This window comes from Tympanuchus pallidicinctus, unplaced genomic scaffold (assembly GCF_026119805.1).
Source record: "Tympanuchus pallidicinctus isolate F22 unplaced genomic scaffold, pur_lepc_1.0 scaffold3, whole genome shotgun sequence".
Taxonomy (NCBI): Eukaryota; Metazoa; Chordata; class Aves; order Galliformes; family Phasianidae; genus Tympanuchus; species Tympanuchus pallidicinctus.
In genome coordinates, this window is record NW_026294747.1 from 13,466,950 (window position 1) to 13,483,630 (window position 16,681).

The window sequence follows — 16,681 nt, forward strand, 5'->3', positions numbered from 1 at the left end:
GGCCCAAAGGACACACAGGATACAGGGATGGGATATGTGAGGTTTGATTGCAGTCCAGCATGGGAGAGGCACTAGGGCAGTCCGTGGGCTTGAAGGCATGTCCCTAAGCATTTTGCTGAGTAAAATCTTTTCTTGTGGAACATAACTAAGGGAAAGCATGCAAAAGGTAGATGAGAGGTTCTCTCCCAGCCTTGGCCACTGGTGAGCTACCCTCGCCTGCCACTAGGATTGGGATTTGGTGTGAGAGACACCAAAGAACAACTACCACCCAGTCAAGCCCTGTAGCACCCACACTTATCACAGAATAGAAACATAGAACCATAGAGACTTAGCATCTTTACAAGGTGATTGCATTGTGGCAGCGGAAGAATGCTTGCGTAGGATCCCAGTCAGCTCTGCACCCAAAGCAGCCCCAAGCAGCTGACTGATAGCATGAGGGCATGGGGAGGGGCAGATACTCCACCTGCTCCGTCACAGGCATCTCTTCCCTCTTATCCTTGTGTTGAAAATGTGCCCTCGTGTGAATTTTCCAAGTGTTTAGGAAATGGCATTGGGAATGGGTGAGGTCCTGGCATAGCACCAGGAAAAAGTTTCCACGGCTGCTCTCTGGGCTTGGGACTGGTGAAATAGGTTCTGCTAATTAGCTGCAGCCATCAGCATCTGCACGGCTGCTGCACAGTCACCACAGCTTCAACCATTTTGCACTGTGCATGTCCAAAATCATAGAATTATTAAGGTTGGAAAAAAAACACTCTAAGATCATCCATTCCAAGTACCAACCCAACCCACCAAGCTTACTAAACATGTCCTCAGTGCCACATCTCCATCTTTCTTGAACACCTCCAGGGACGGTGACTCCACCATCTCCCTGTGCAGCCTGTGCCACTGCATCACCATTTTTTTTGGAGGAGAACTTTTCCTGGTACAATCTGCAGGATCTGCCTGGTCCTGCTGGTGTCTCCTGCAGAGAGGACCCCTATCCTGGTGTGTCGGAGTCAGGGTGCTCCTCCATCCTGCAGGGTTGAATCATCTCCCCCCACACACACCTGGAGAATTCACAGGAGGTTGTGAAATGGTGGCCCCAAGCCAGGGTGCGTCACTTGCCGCCCACATCCACCAGCTGATCCAGCACAGTGCTTGCCTCTGGATGGAGTCGAGAATAGGAGTGTCTCAAAGCAAGCAAAACTTTCTGTGTTTGCATCAGGACAAACACCCCATGGAAATAATGAGGGAGCGCTGAAGTGACACCTGGCGACCAGTGCTTGGTAGGGCCACCACACCCCAGCACATGAGTGCATCAGTGGCAGCTCTGAAAGCCTCAGTGCCAAGGGCTGAAGCTGGGTTAAATGCTCTGGAGATACCTCAAAAATCTGATGGGACCACATCTGTGCTCTGAGTGCACAGCCCCATCTGCACCAGCATGAGGCTGTACGCCCAATTGGCAACCATGGGATGCTAGGGTAGACTGGTCGGACTGGAAATGGGTGTCGAGGAGCTGTCCTGTGTGCAGCCTAAGGGCCAAACGCTGGGTAGGGTTCCAGCGCCTGTTCCTTCCCACTTCAAAGGAGGGTTTGTGCCTCTCCCACTGCACCACCAGCTGCTGGGAGAGCCTCAAGGGGCGGCAGCCCTTCCCCGCTGTCTGTGAGCCCACGGGCAGGGCGGTTTTGCCCAGGTGGGACACGAGGGGACACCACACGTGGTAGCTGGGAACACCTTGTGATGCACCAGCACCTGCAGTGAAGAGGGCACTGAGAGCCCTCCGACTTTCCCCATAGCGGCCCAGCAGCGTTTGCTGAGTCACACGGTGCTGGGTTCTGCTGACTCATGGCTAGCAGTACTCATGGCTAGCAGTGCTCCCGGCCACGTGCCCGCGGGGCAGGAGGAAGCAGGGCTGGCTGGCACCCAGGGCTGCTGGACTAACGGGCCTCGTGGCCGGGAGTGGGGCAGAATTTGCAGTGCAGCACATTTTTCTCTCTGCCCTAAGACACCGCCCTGGCCCTGCTTTGTTTTCTCCAAAAGAAGCTTATGGATTTGGGGGGGCTCAAGCATTGGTTGCTGGTGGGATTTATCCTGCTGGAGGATGGGGCAGCTGGGTGCTGGGCTTTAGTGGACATTAGAAATAAACAGATCATAGTATTGTTAAGGTTGGAGGGACCACTAAGATTGTCCAGTCCAACCTCCCCCACCATGCCCACTGACCACATCCCTCAGTGCTACATCTCCATGGTCCCTGAGCACCTCCAGGGATGCTGACTCCACCACCTCCTTGGGCAGCCTGTGCCACTGCACCACTGCTTTTTTGGAGAACTTATTCCTAATACCCAACCTGCTACTCCCCTAGCAGAAGCATTAGGGCAGCTCACAAAATGGGCTTGAGGAACCACTACATGGAGAACTGCACAGCCACAGGTGCCAGCCCCTAGCAGGAGGCACCGGGCTGCCCAAAAACACACTCCTCCATCAGAGGACACGGTGGAATGAAGGCATGGGAGAGGGGCAGGAGGGGCAGCGTGGGGCACCTGATGCACAGAGACCCATTGGAGCCCCAATGGAGCTGGGGGAGCCGGTGACAGACTGCAGCTTCTCAGTAGCGAGGGCTGAGAGCCCTATGTGTTCTTGGGGTGGGAACAGTGCTGCTCTGTAGGGTTCCAGGAGGGCGGGAGGAGAGAAATACTGGGTATACTGGAAGCAGTGCAAGTTAAGGGAGGAAATTCTGAAGGAAAAAAAAAAAAAAAAAAAAAAAAAAAAAGTTAAACTATAAAGTTAAAAAGGGGGGGTGGGGGGGAATAAGCCTATCTAATAACAATAATTAAAAAATTAAAATAAAAAGAAACCAGCAGCACCAGCTCGTGACTGCTCCCCCCCTCCTCCTCGAGGCTGAGTCACGGCCGCAGGGTCAGGCGGCGGCCCGCTGCTGCTCCTTCCGCCGGCCCCCCGAGCCGTGCTGCGCCGTGCCGCCCCGCCTCTCCCGCCGCACGTGACGCGGGGCCGCCCCGTCAGCTGACGCTCCGCGCCGGGCCTGGGGCTGCCGCTACAAAAGCGGGGCGCGGGCGGGGCGGTTTCTGCGCTTCTGTTTTAGGGGGAGCAGCGCGTTGTAAGCGTTCCGCCGCCATGGCGCCCCGCGGCCTGCTTGTCCTGCTGCTGCTCGCGCTGGTGGGGCCCTGCGCGGCCCTCATCAGGTGAGGGGTTGGGGGGCGGCTGTGGGGAGGGCTGGCGCTGCTGATTCATGGTGCTGCGGGGTTGGGTTTCGCTGGGGTTCTGCGCGGCCCTTGCTGAGGGCTGCCGCCGCTTGGGCTCTCCCCATCTTTTTGGGGTGTGTGTGCCATGTGGTGCTTTGGGGTCGGGAGCTGTTGGCACTATCTGTGTCTTGCTGGGGCTAGGCTACCTTCTTTAGGGAGTAGGAAGTGTGGTGGGTACTCAGCAGTTAGAGCCCCTGTAACCAGGTGTTTTCCCATGCCCCACAGGATCCCCCTCACCAAATTCACCTCCACGCGCCGCATGCTGACTGAGGTGGGCAGCGAGATCCCTGACATGAATGCCATCACCCAGTTCCTCAAGTTCAAGCTGGGTTTTGCTGACCTGGCTGAGCCCACTCCGGAAATCCTCAAGAACTACATGGATGTGAGTACCCAGCCCTGCTGTCCTGGCTGGCCCCGGTGCTCCTGGCAGAGCTGTGCCACCTGCTGCAGCTCAGAGGACCATTGCCAAACCTTTCAGTTGCTTAACATCATTAAGAAGTTAAAAATAATAAGCATGGTGCCACTGAGCTGCTGGGTTTGCTGCTCTGTGACCTATTTCCTTCCTTCTTTTCCACTAATTGCTGTGTATGGTAGCTGTATATATGGACCTGCAGGCTTGGTGGTGCTCCTAGCATTGCTGTGCTGCGCTCTGTCATGCACAAGTGCCAAACCTGTCCCTGTGTTCTTCTTCTGAGTGGCCTTGGAGCAGTCCTCTGGTGAATGCAGAGATGTTTCCACACCCAGACAGTAGAACTAGCATTGAAAGAAGATCCAGATAGTGCAGATGAGATCTTATCGCAAATGCATCTATCCCACACACAGGCCTCACCTGGGGACAGGGAAGGTACTGGTACTACTCCCCAGACCCTTATTGAGCCCCATCCCATAAGGAAGGGTTGTTACTGTTCAAGCAGTGGTGTTGAAACCGGCCCCAGTGTGGCATGGGGCTGGAGTGCTGTGCTGCCAGGACTCAGGTATTTGCCCTGTACTTCAGTGTGCTGAAAAACACTGCCAAGCTAAAGAACCTTGGCAAGGATTCAGGTATTGCTCCAGAACATACATAGCCGCAGCTGGAGTGCAGTCTTGGTTTCAGGAAGAAAGGGGAAGTGCCTGCCTCAAGTGGGGCATCTTGAAGCAGTCATAAGGACCAACCAAATCTGTGATATTGGGTAAGTGTCTGCTGGTGCACTCTGAACCCAACAGAACCTGAGAAGAGTTCTTCTTGCTGGAAGAGCAGCAGGAAACAGCCACATCATGAGGTTCCCCACAGGTCACTTTCATTGGTCTGTGTGTGGGATTTATGAAGCCACCATGCTACAGCCTTGCAGGGCAGCTGATATGGCTCTTGTTCGTAATAACCTGTGCATGGGTGAGTTTAAATGTTCTGTCATTCAGAGGGGATTTGACCGTGGTGACAGAGTGGAAGCTTATAGTCAGTTATTTTTAGGTGGGCTGACCCCAGAAGTAGTGAAGTGAGCGCTGGCTCCCTGCTGCAGTTAGTGGAAATGAGTTATTAATTACTCAGTGAGAAACCAAGTGTTCAGGAGGTGTGCTTGGAGCAGGTACCTCTGATAATCCTTTAATCCTGTTCTGAGGCTTCCCCCCCAGACTGATCACATCCAACTCGAGTACTGGTTCTGCTCCTGCACCCCGGGGCTGACTAGCAATACTGAAACCCCCATGGCAGCAGTGGGTATAGCTCCATGTGACTTGCAGTTCCTCCCCAGACCTGCCAGCACAGCAGCTTCCCAGCCAACTCGTGCTGTTCTGGCTTTTTGTCAATGCAGGTGCTTGCCCTCCCTTCTTCAGAGCTGCTTCTTTTTGTGAGCTGTGCTTCTGCCTGCACACCTTCCCATGCATGTTTTCAGTCCTCACTGCAAGTGCCCATCCTGCTTCTCCTCCCCATTTATACTTTTCCTACCTGCTGTAGTTATGTTTGAACACTTGTAGAGCCCATCACTCTCATGACTGGGACAAAAGCAGTGTCTGCATAAGAAGCCAGTCCCTTTTTTTTTTTTTTTCCCCAAAAAAAAGCCTTGAGGAAGATGTCATCATTTTTTTCTTTGCTATTACATGCTGTTGCATTTGCTTGGGAGTGTTTATATTACCAGAACACCTTTTCACCTCCCCCCCCTACCCCCTGCCCTCCACCCATGGGTGTGGGTACCAGACAAGGGTTCCTTGTGCCCATCCCATGCTACTGCAGCAGTTATCTCTCCAACTCTGGGTGGCTTTGTGGGATGAACTCTATTATCACTGGGCACCTCTGGCTCACAGGGCTCCTTTCTCTTCTGCAGGCACAGTATTACGGTGAGATTGGCATTGGAACCCCCCCACAGAAGTTCACTGTGGTCTTTGACACAGGCTCCTCCAACCTCTGGGTGCCATCAGTGCACTGTCACCTGCTGGACATCGCTTGTTGTAAGTGTCACAGCTTGTCCTACCCTGTGCAGTGCCAATGCAAGAGCTAACATAATGAACCTGCCCCTGCCATGAACTGGAAGCCCCTAGCTTGCATCATCGTCGTGTTCTCCTGCTGAAAGGACGACTTGGCTATAGCAAAGCAGCTGATAGACTGCTGATTCTCCTGGAGGGAGGGAGGAGAAGTCTGGGCTGGTGCCAAGCCTTTCCTGCCCCTCTGGTTCACACCCTCTCTCCTAAAGCTGCTCCTTGTTGCCCACGCATGAACCCAGCCTTCCTGAGCAGCCTTGCTCCTTCATTGGCTGGGAACCAATGAATGCTTCCCCAGGTTGCTGGGTTTCTCCCCAAATTATAGACTTGTTTCATTGCGCAATGGTGGGGGGGGAGGGAAGGGGAGAAGGGCAGCTTCTTGCCAGATCTGATATAAACTGTCCTAGTTTCTGTTTTATTGCTGCATGGAGCATGTGACTGCATGTTTATGGGTTTTATAATTAACGTGAACCAGGTAGTCACTCTTCTCTGTGATGAGAACATCTAAGGAATTACGTTCTTTTCTTTTTTTCCTCTTCTCTGTGATGTTACTATGAAATAAACCTCCACGAATGCAGGTTTCAAACCCAGCTATGGTGAAATGCCATAAAGAAACCACCATCTGTGCCGCTTAAGTGACAAGGGGAACTCCATGGGGCCAACAAAAGCAAGTGTGAGAGTTGACCTCCAATGGCTGTCAAGGGCAGAGGAGGGGATCTGAACTTGTGCCCTGTCTTGTACAGCCCTATAATGCAAACAGCATAGGTTGTGGGAAAACAGTACTGTTTTTTATATCTGTGTAAGCAAAAATGGACATACAGATTTCCAACCTGCCTTGATTAGACCATTAAGTCCAAGTGTTTGTGTCCAGAGCAGAGTATATTCAAAGCCACCCAGCTCTCCATGGCATGACAGGCAGCCATAGGGACATCTTTCTCCGTGTTGTCTAATGTGCTCTGACATGCCAGCCGTGTGTAGTCCAGGCTCTTAATGCACTGTGGCCAAATCCTATTGAAGTGTCAAATTGGATCTCCCTGCCTGATTCCCAGACCTTCTCATTACATTCAAGCTGGCCCTTGCAGCACCAAGTGTCTGTGTGCCCCAGGCATGCTGTGTAGCTGGGTATTGAGTTATTTTGTGGTTAACGCCAGGGAGGCAAATAGCAGATGTTCCTGGTGCCTTACTGAGGTGTGTTTTTCTTGTGACTGAAGCCTGTTTGAGGTGCAGAGGAACATTCATGCTCATGTCTGTCTTTTTCCTTCCCTGCTTGCAGTGCTGCACCACAAGTATGATGCATCCAAATCCAGCACCTATGTGGAGAACGGCACTGAGTTTGCCATCCACTATGGGACTGGGAGCCTCTCTGGATTCCTGAGCCAGGACACAGTCACAGTAAGTAGTGGCCAAGTTTCCTCCAGCCACCTTTTGGGAAAAGTACTTGAAACAGCTTGATTTCAATGGGTCTCACTTCTGGAGTGTTCCTCTTGTATCAAGCATGCTTTGGTACCGTCTTCCTAAGTGTTTTGAAGTGAGAAGGTAACTACAACTGAGATGGGCAGGGCAAAGGAAGGGATTAACCAGGGGGTCAATGAAAGCAGAGCTGAGCAGGAGCCATACTGCAGATGTGCTCTGGCCATCCTCTTTTTTTTTTTTTTTTTTTTTTTTGACCCTGGGAAACTCATATTCTAACTATATGCACCAGCACCAACCTGCATGCTGCTGCTGATGTCCAACTTGCTCTTGGCTGACATTCTGATGGCAGGAAGTGTTCCTGTAGGCAGCTGATGGCACACAGAACACAAATAGGCTCTATTGCCAATGTGGAGCCAGCCTCATCCTGTCCTATGTGGAGTGGTGCCTACACCTTCAAATGTCTTAAGGGTTTCCCATCAGCCATCGAAGGGCTGGCTGGAGGTCACTGAGCTGCTGGTTGCTTCTTGTCTCAATTTCCTTCCAGTAAGTAAAGGCTGAACACTTTACCTTATAAAGGGTGTGTACTCTGGAACTTCAGGTCCTCCTTGGGACAAATGCACTTGAGTGTACCAGCTGCTGGGAGTCTGTGGCACACATGCTTTCAAGTTACTGGCTGTCCTTGCTGGAGTAAGAGCATGTGTTTGCTTAGGGGAGGGAAACTAAGCATTGTGAATAATCACAAATCCAGAGCTTCTCAGCTTTCTGTGTTAGTTTGAGCTGGAAAGTGTTAGGCTATTAATTTCATCAGAATTAGAAGAAAAGTATCCAAGCTAAAGAGGAGCCTGGAATCACAGAATCACCCGGGTTGGAAGGGACCTCAAGGATCATGTAGTTCCAACCCCCCTGCCTAGCAGGGCCACCAAACGTACACATTCAGATCAGGTTGCCCAGGACCCCGTCCAACCTGGCCTTGAAAGTTTTGTGCAAGCAAGTAGTAAACATTCTATAGCTCATCCTCAGAGTAGGTAACTTGAAAAGTGGATGGGAGTGGGGGGAGCTGCCATTCATACTTGTTTTTTTTTCCTCTGCCACCTGGCTGTGGGACCACTTCAGTTTCATGAGATGTTCACTGTGTTCTTCAGTGGGCTTAGAAAAACTCTGTGAGAAAAGAGCCACCTACCCAAGCCTTTGAATGCTTGGTTTACTGAGCAGGCAGAGCAGCCTGCCTGGGCCCTTCTGGTTGCAGAGCTGGATTGTATGGAAGCAGTGCAGGGATGGGGAGATCTGGAAGGAGCTCCTGCAGGCATGGAGCGAGGCAAACAGTGAACTTTATTGTCCTGTGAAAGTGTGGGCTGGTTTAGGCACTTTCCGGCTTAATGCAGGGCTGAAGTGAGTCAGAAGAAAAATTGCAACTTTTTTTCTGTAATTATCACCCTAATGCCTGCTTGCTAATTAGCTCTCTGCTTCCCAGCAGCACAGAGGAAGAAATTTGGTGCCTGAGCTTGTTTGAGGGGAATGAGGATAGCTGTTGGCAACCAGCACAGCTGGTAGTACTTGGTTTCTGTGTGGGTGGGAGCAAGAGGAACCTCTTGCATGGCTCCTAGGCAGCATTGTGCTTCCAGTGCAACAGAACAAGGGGAGATCAGAGACCTTCAGGTTGAACACCATGAACACCATGATAATCCCACTGGGCACTTCCCATAGGCAAGCTTGCAGTCTGTGGTTTTGGAGTACAGACTCTCTGAAACAACTTCCAGAATTGCTGTCTCAGCTCCAGCCATCCAAATGAGTGGAAGCAGCCCCAGAAGCATGTGAGCACTGACATACTACTGAAGGGCACTGGTTGGTGAGTGGCCCAGAGTCCCTCTGCTCTCTGAAGGTGTTGAGCTTCAGTCTTGCTGTGTAGGAGCAGTGCTTCATGTTGCCATGCTCCCTGTTTGCCACGTAGCTGAAGATGCACTTGAGTCTCAGTCCTGCTGAGAATCAAGCACAGATGGGTGCATGGAGACCCATGGGGGTCTCCATGAGCCTTCTGAGATCCCACCACCACGTTGTCATTAGCCTAGAGGAATTCAGACCAGCTCAGTCTTATCTTTGTTTTCCTTCAATGGAAGCCTTATTGGTTTTTGAGCTGCTGCAGGACCAGTTTTGGATAGCTGCCCTTCATGGAGGGTGGCCCTGCTGTGCATTTTCTCTTCAAGAGGTAGAGCAATTGCTGTTTGAAACAGCTTTTGAAAGCTATAGGGCTTGCAAACGGATGTGTTGCTGTGAGCTGTTCTGGCCCACATCCTGCCATGTGGCTTTTAGCTTTTGCAATGCTGACTTGCCCTTTCCGATCTGTAGATACCATTAAAGCCAGCACCGCCTGCCCAGTCTGTCTAACCCTGAGGGGATGTTTGTCATTTACAGGGATCATTATCTGCCATCACTGTCCGCCATCAGGTGGGCAAGGCAGAGCTGTGCAGTCCAGCCTTGTTTACTGCTTGCTAGGGCTGCTTGCTAGAGCTCTCATACAGACACCAAAACTGCCTGTGTTGAGCCAGAAGCTGGGCAGCTTCTGCATTTCTTCCTGGGAATCGACCCTTGTGTCGTGTCCAATGTGGAAAGGAGTTTCAGCTTTCCAGTGCAGAATACTGGTCCTTCTAATGACCTTTGTATTTGCCTTACTCTGATTACTGTTTCTGTGCCAACACCACTTTCCTTACTGGCTCTTCTCCTGCCACAAGAGGTCTATGTGAGCTGGTCTCTCTTCTGGATGTGAAGCAAGATCCTGGGAATATTTCTTGTATTGGGGTGATTGCAGGGTTCTTTGGCAGAGGTAGGAAGAATTGGTGGTCCCAACTGGGTATGGATGCAGCAGCCAGGAGAAGGGACATGAGTATGTTTTGGATGTTTGGAGTGAAGAATTGTTTAGTGTAAGATCTGCTCAAACTGTATGGATAAAGTTGGCAATAAGGGAAGGACTATAGAGTGAGGGGACAAGCCCTGTACAACAAGGAGGAGTTACAGAATGGTATGACCAATGCTAGAACCCAGCAATAGTCTAAGAGGGCTGAGTGAGGTGTGCAGTGAGTGAAGGGAAGCTCCTGCACATGGGGACACAGAGTTTCACAGGTACTTGAGGTGCTACTGGATAGCCAGAATGGGCTGTCCCACCAAGGAGGGTGGCACCACATCATCTGTTTTCAGTTATGTACAAATACAAGGACAAAAGCATGGTGGTGTGCTGAGGAACAGCCTGTGTTTAGTGAGGACTGATTTTCACCCTAGTTCTGTGGGTCATCTCTTTTCATAAACTCTTTCCTTCTGTCCCCTCTGCCTACAGCTTGGTAACTTGAAAATCAAGAACCAGATCTTTGGGGAGGCTGTGAAGCAGCCAGGCATCACCTTCATTGCTGCCAAGTTTGATGGCATCTTGGGCATGGCATTCCCAAGAATCTCCGTGGACAAGGTCACACCTTTCTTTGATAACGTCATGCAGCAGAAGCTGATTGAGAAAAACATCTTCTCCTTCTACCTTAACAGGTACTGCTGGGTTTGGTGGCACCATATCTCACTGTCAGGATAAGCACTAGCATTGCTGAGGAGGTTTCAACAGGGTTGTCTTGCTGGAGCAAGGAGGGCCGAACACTTTGCTTTTCTTTAGTATGGAGTAAGGAGAAGTGAAATAGTAAAATGGCTGCATTTCTAATCTTAAAAATGCTGAGTAGATCTGCTACCTGACTTCCGAAGAAGAGAGAGGGTCTTTCTGGAGGAAAGAAGTTAAAAAATAAATAAATAAATAAAAGGATTGCAGTCATAAGATCACATGCAACTAGAGCAGCCCTTGTTAGTGGGGTAAACACAGCCCCAGTCTGCAGCTTGTATCAACAAACCATGTGCCTGTGTCACCCTGTAGACAAGCACTGATGATGGGGCTTATCCTTTCTCCTGCTCTGGGAAAGCCATCTACTGTCTTGGCCAGTTGTTGCCAACCCTAAGGTACCCCAAGCACCCACTTCAGCTCAAAAAGGAGTATGTCTGGAGAGGGGAGAGCAGAGAGGGCTGCTACTGGCAGTTCCAGCACTGTTCCTCCCCTATCGCCGTATTTCTTCCCATCTGCTCAGCAGCAATCCTTTATCTGACAGTAACCTTGAGGATCCAGCTCTGAGGCCATTGGTTGCAGTGGATTTGGGCACAGATACTCTGCAGGATGATTTGGAAAATATTCCAGTTTTCCCTTTCCCTAATCTATCTTTATACTGATATATGATAGGGCAGTATAAGTTGTTTACTTCTGATGTTACTAATGCTGTGCTTCACCTCCAAACTCCCCAGTTTGTTTTGGGGATGCACGGAGGGGTTTTCCTCACCTTACCCCCTAATGATGGTGATTTGTCTTTCTTTGCAGAGATCCCACAGCCCAGCCAGGTGGTGAGCTGCTGCTGGGGGGGACTGACCCTAAATACTACAGTGGCGACTTCAGCTGGGTGAATGTCACGCGCAAAGCCTACTGGCAGGTCCACATGGACTCGTAAGTACCACTGCACCCCTATGCAGACAGCCCTGCATCTGTCACTCCTGAGACAGTGCTGAGAGCCTCCTGTGTGTTAAACTCTGAGTTGTTGGTTGGCAGCTGTGGATGAGCAGGATGCAGCCCCAGGAAGGCAGCCCTTGCCTGAAGGGCACAGTGCGGCAATCAGTGCGCATTGTTGGAGGCAGGGGGAAGGGGAGCTGCCGGCCAGCCCTGCTGTCTATTCTGAGCTCCCCCACGTGATAGGAGCTAAGGAGCAGGCTGTGATCAGTGTGTGCTTCTTTACTGAGGGCTGCTGCCCTCCCTGGTGCAGGGTTTTAGTTCTCACCTTCCCTAAGCCATGCTGCATTGGCAAAGCCTGCAGAGATCAAGGCTAGAAGGTTTTATCTGTATGCACCACTGTGAAACTTGATGTGGGTGAGGAAGCCAAACAACTCCTCCCCTGCCTTCTTAATGTATGTGAATCTTTCTCTTGCTTACAGCCCCTAAAGCTGTCTTAGCACTTGGCTAACACTTTGTGCCCACACTACTGTAAAAATCAAACCCCTACCAGTACACGTAGCAATCTAGGGTATCTGCAGAGATGCAGTCATGCACCAAGGCACCTATTTAATTTCAGACATGCAGGGACTGCGTGGAATCGGGGTCTATGTGTGGCAGAGAAACAACCCTGCTACATCAGGATTTGAGCATGCATCCTTCTCTCAGGTCTTCCGTGGCTATCTCTTGCAGTCCTCCCTGCATGTCTGTATAATGCCCAGGCTCAGTCATCCCCGTTTCAGTTCAGTTCTTTGTAGCTGTTGCTGGGGCATCTCTAAGGATTGTGTACTCTCTGGACATCTCTCCCCAGGGTGGATGTTGCCAATGGGCTGACTCTTTGCAAAGGGGGCTGTGAAGCCATTGTGGACACGGGCACTTCTCTCATCACTGGACCCACCAAGGAAGTGAAGGAGCTGCAAACAGCCATTGGTGCAAAACCACTCATCAAAGGCCAGGTGAAGCCACTTTGAATGTAATTGCACCCAAATCCTTTAAGAGATGCTGGTCTCCTGTTTTCTGATCCCAATCTGTGCTCCAGGAAAAGCCCTCAGCACAGAAAGCACCCTTCTGTCCTTGGAATGGAGATGGGAGCAGTAGAAGGACTTGGTGCTTTGGTCACTTCTGCCACTCATCTCAGGGAGGTGGAGGAGAGGGATGTGAGTTGCAGCTGAGGCCAAGGATTCACATTAATGAGAGTCCAGAGGCACTTTAATTACAAATACATTTAATGCAAATGACAGCCCATCTCTGCCAAGTGTTTAACCGTCATACTTAATCTCCCAAGGTCGTCTTCCTCCCTGAAATCCTGGAGGGATGGGGATTGTAGGGGCTCAGCAGAGTTGGACCTGAACCTGCCATCCTCTGGCTCCATCCTTGCAGACCTAAACAATCCTTAACACACTCTGGCCCCACTGCTCAGTGCTCTGGGTTTTAGCAGCACACTTACCCCAGCTCAGGCTGCTTTGGCTCCCTGAGGTGAGCAATGTTTTGGGAGGATGGGGAAGACATGACTATTCCAGGTGGGTGGCTGTTCTTTCCTGAGGGCTTGCGAGCTGCCATCTGATGGCTTGGCTGCTTCTCTTTCAGTACGTGATCCCCTGCGATAAGATCTCGTCTCTGCCTGTTGTCACACTCATGCTAGGTGGGAAGCCCTACAAGCTCACTGGGGAGCAATATGTCTTCAAGGTACGTCCAGGGGAGCTTCTGACAGCCCAGTTTCTCTCACAATACCTGATTTTTTTTTTTTTTGTTTCTTGCTTGGATCCAAGCAATGAAGTGCAAAAATCCCAGAACAATAAAAGCAAGCCTGGACCTGGCACTTGATGGTGAAGGGAAGCCTGAAAGATTGTGGTGGTGGCAGTGGCTGATGGGTCCAGGAAAATTCCATGTCCTGCAGGAGCAAGCCCTCCTGCATGATGCTCCCTATTCATGGAGGGGAGAGAAGGAAAGGATAGGCAGTTGAGTGCTTTCTACAGATGTTTTTGCCTTTTCTATTGACTTGTGATAGTATTATGCTGGCCTCCTTTTAAAGAAACCTTCCATGCAAGACTGGAGGCAACTGTTGTCTGACAGCTTACAAAGGTCACGTTGTGCATATTTTCAGGAGTTTCAGCAGTGGGTTTTACTATTAGCAGCTCTTGCAAGCTGCAGATCCCAGGATGTGAGAGAGGCTGAAGTTCAGCTGGGGTTGGCAGGTACTATTTGCAAGTCCGTAAGGTTGAGGAGATGTGGGGACCTCTGACTGAAGTTCTTGCTCTTCTCTAGGTTTCTGCACAAGGAGAGACCATCTGCCTGAGTGGGTTTTCCGGCCTGGATGTCCCACCACCTGGGGGCCCTCTCTGGATCCTGGGAGATGTCTTCATTGGCCCCTACTACACTGTCTTTGACCGTGATAATGACTCTGTTGGTTTTGCCAAATGTGTCTAAGCGCCTGACCCCCTCCCCCCTCACTGTCTCTGCTACACACAAACACTTGCATACACACACAGGAGCTGTAGAGAAGCTGTAGAGAAAGATTATCAGGATTAGAAACCCACTCAGTGGGGAAAAAAAAAAAAATACCAAAAAAGAATTCAAGTAGTCTTAAGATTACAAGGAAAATAGTCATTGCTGCTGTCCTGCTAGCTACTTTTCCCCTTCTGAGTAAGTGGTTCTGGGATAGTTCTAGTTGGTAACACCAGCTGGAGTAGCCCCTTGCTTACTGCTAGATCTTTGAGTATTTGTTTTTAAGATCTACTTTCAAAGCTGAACCAGCCCCCAGAGACCCTGGGGAGGCAGCTGGCTGGCTCTGCTCCTGCAGAGGAGCTGTGCTGGTGCTTCTTCACTGGGGGAGAAGGATGGAGAAGTCAGGTGGTAGTTCTGGTTTGTCACTGAAGTGGGGAATCAAGTCCATCACTCTGATGGGTGAGGAAGCAATTGCTAGACCATTTCTCCATGAGTTGGTGCTGGTGTGATCCTCAGAGAGCATGTCCTGGGCTGAAGCAGTAGGGGATTGTGTAGCATGCACAGGATTTGAGTTTTGGTATTGAGGAGCTCTGTTTGTGTGTCTTGTGTTGTGAAGGCACTAGTGAGAGCAGGGGGTGTGATGTAAGCACGCCTGGCCTGAGCCTTCTCAGACCTAGTAGGGCAGGGACTTACAGGAGGGTTCCAGTCAGTGGGACTTCTCAGGAAGTAAGAATACAAAGGGGGGGGGGGGGGGGGGGTGGTCACAATAGGTTTTAATACAAGTCACTTGATTTCACGTCCATGAAGGCCTAGCTTTTGCTGAAGGCTGAGCAAAGCCACTAGGCTCAAGTTTTCTTGGGTTTGTTGAGGTTTTCCTTGCTAGCTTCTTCCAGTGCCAGTGAGTTGAAGGTAATGTTTCCCAAAACAATTAAGTGATCTACAAGCTTAAATCATGAGACCTTTAGGAAACATTACACATAGTGTTTTGAATGTCCCTTAACTCAAGAGACAGTTGGCAGAGGCAGCAAGTCTTCCAGGCAGGTGGGTTCCACAGAGGCTGTGGGCTTGCATTTGCACTCCTTTTTCCCCTACCAAATCCTAAAGCACAGGGTTTAACATCCTCCCTACCTGGCATGTTGTTCCCATGTTACTAACATCAGTGAGATCTCTGTTCATTTACCTCCTGTGCTGCAAAGCACCAAACAAAGCATTTTCCTCTTTTGGAGAGGTGGTAGCTGAAACTGTCTGTAGTTCCACATCCTTGTCCTGGAGATCCAAGATCTGGGTATTTGGATGTGTTTGTTTCATGGTTAAAGAGGTAAGGGACAGAGCTGAGGGTGGCAAGACAACCACCAGCAGGTGTGTGGATATGTGATTAGTCAAGGTGAGGTATGTATACATATGAGCTACATCATCCCAACAGTAAATCTACCATGAGCTTTGGGACACAAGTGAGGAAGAAGTCTACAGGTGAACTGTGAGAGGGCAGCTGTGGACAGTGAGCACCTAGCCTGCAGATGTTGCTTGCCTCCACCTGCTGCAGTGGTCCAGTTGGCTTTGTAAACATAACTCATGCTATGGAGATGTCTTTTGTGGGCAGCAGAGACATTTCTAATGTGTATATTGTCCCATGTAACTCTGGATGTGATGTATCTGCTGCTCCCAGAACTTGCTTTTGCCTGCTCGCAGGCCTGCAACCCTGGATCTGGGTTCCTATGGACTTATGCTTCTGATTAAGAACAGAGTGTTACTGAAAAAAAAACTGCTCCAAAATCAACAGCACATTTCCAGAGAGCCCACTTCTTGATTATGTACCTGGAACACCTTGAAGTCCTGCTAGACCATCTGCAAGCTGCAGGATTCACCCAGCACAGTGAGATGGCATCTTGAGTACCCATTTGTTTTTTGTTTTCTTTCAGAGCTGATATGGGGAACGTGCAGGAGGGCAGTGGGTTTTGAATGTTCTGTGTCAGATTTTAGCTGTGCAGAACTGGCCATCAGGCAGCAGTTCTGGTGGATATGCAATGCCTTATAGCCTCTGTGGTCACCCAGTGCACAGCCCAGAGCTGTGCCCTAACAAACATATCGTGGGATAGGCTGGAGGAGCAGTTGGGTGTGACTGCATTTGCAATACAAATCATAGTCTTCACTGAAATGGTTCTCCTCCCCTTGTTTCTTTTATCTCTTTTTAAACCAAACTCTAACTGTGTGACTTTTTTTTTTTTTTTAAATCTCGTTTGCTGTCAGAATTACTGTCTCATCCTAGAAAATTGAAAAGAAAATACAGTATTTTCCCCCCCTTATCTGACAGTCTGGTCTTTCCTTAAGCAGTTTCAGGTGTTGGAGGCCTGGTGTCTCCCAGACCTGAGGGCTCAGTATCGCTGGTAGCTCACTTGTGTGGACTCGTACATGTCTGAGCAGGTTCTCTTGGTTAAGGAAATATACTGGCAGGCTGTTAGGTTTCTCAGTTTCTGTGCATTAGAAGAAACAGCATCTGCAGAGTGACGTGACAGTTCTACCTGCTTGCTGCTGGGCCAGCTAGAACAAGCTTTTGCTGGGCTTTGAACAAAATGTGGTCCTA

General features: G+C 50.3%; 1 protein-coding gene across 1 annotated transcript; it reads left to right on the forward strand.

The window, feature by feature from the left end:
* Positions 1-3,007: 3,007 nt before the first annotated feature.
* On the forward strand, positions 3,008-16,403 carry CTSD (cathepsin D). The gene is made up of 9 exons (XM_052693985.1): positions 3,008-3,179; positions 3,465-3,621; positions 5,537-5,660; positions 6,964-7,082; positions 10,429-10,628; positions 11,494-11,616; positions 12,467-12,611; positions 13,243-13,341; positions 13,921-16,403. The coding sequence occupies exons 1-9, from the start codon at positions 3,112-3,114 to the stop codon at positions 14,080-14,082; spliced, it is 1,197 nt and encodes a 398-aa protein (XP_052549945.1). The 5' UTR covers positions 3,008-3,111; the 3' UTR covers positions 14,083-16,403.
* The last annotated feature ends 278 nt before the right edge of the window (positions 16,404-16,681 follow it).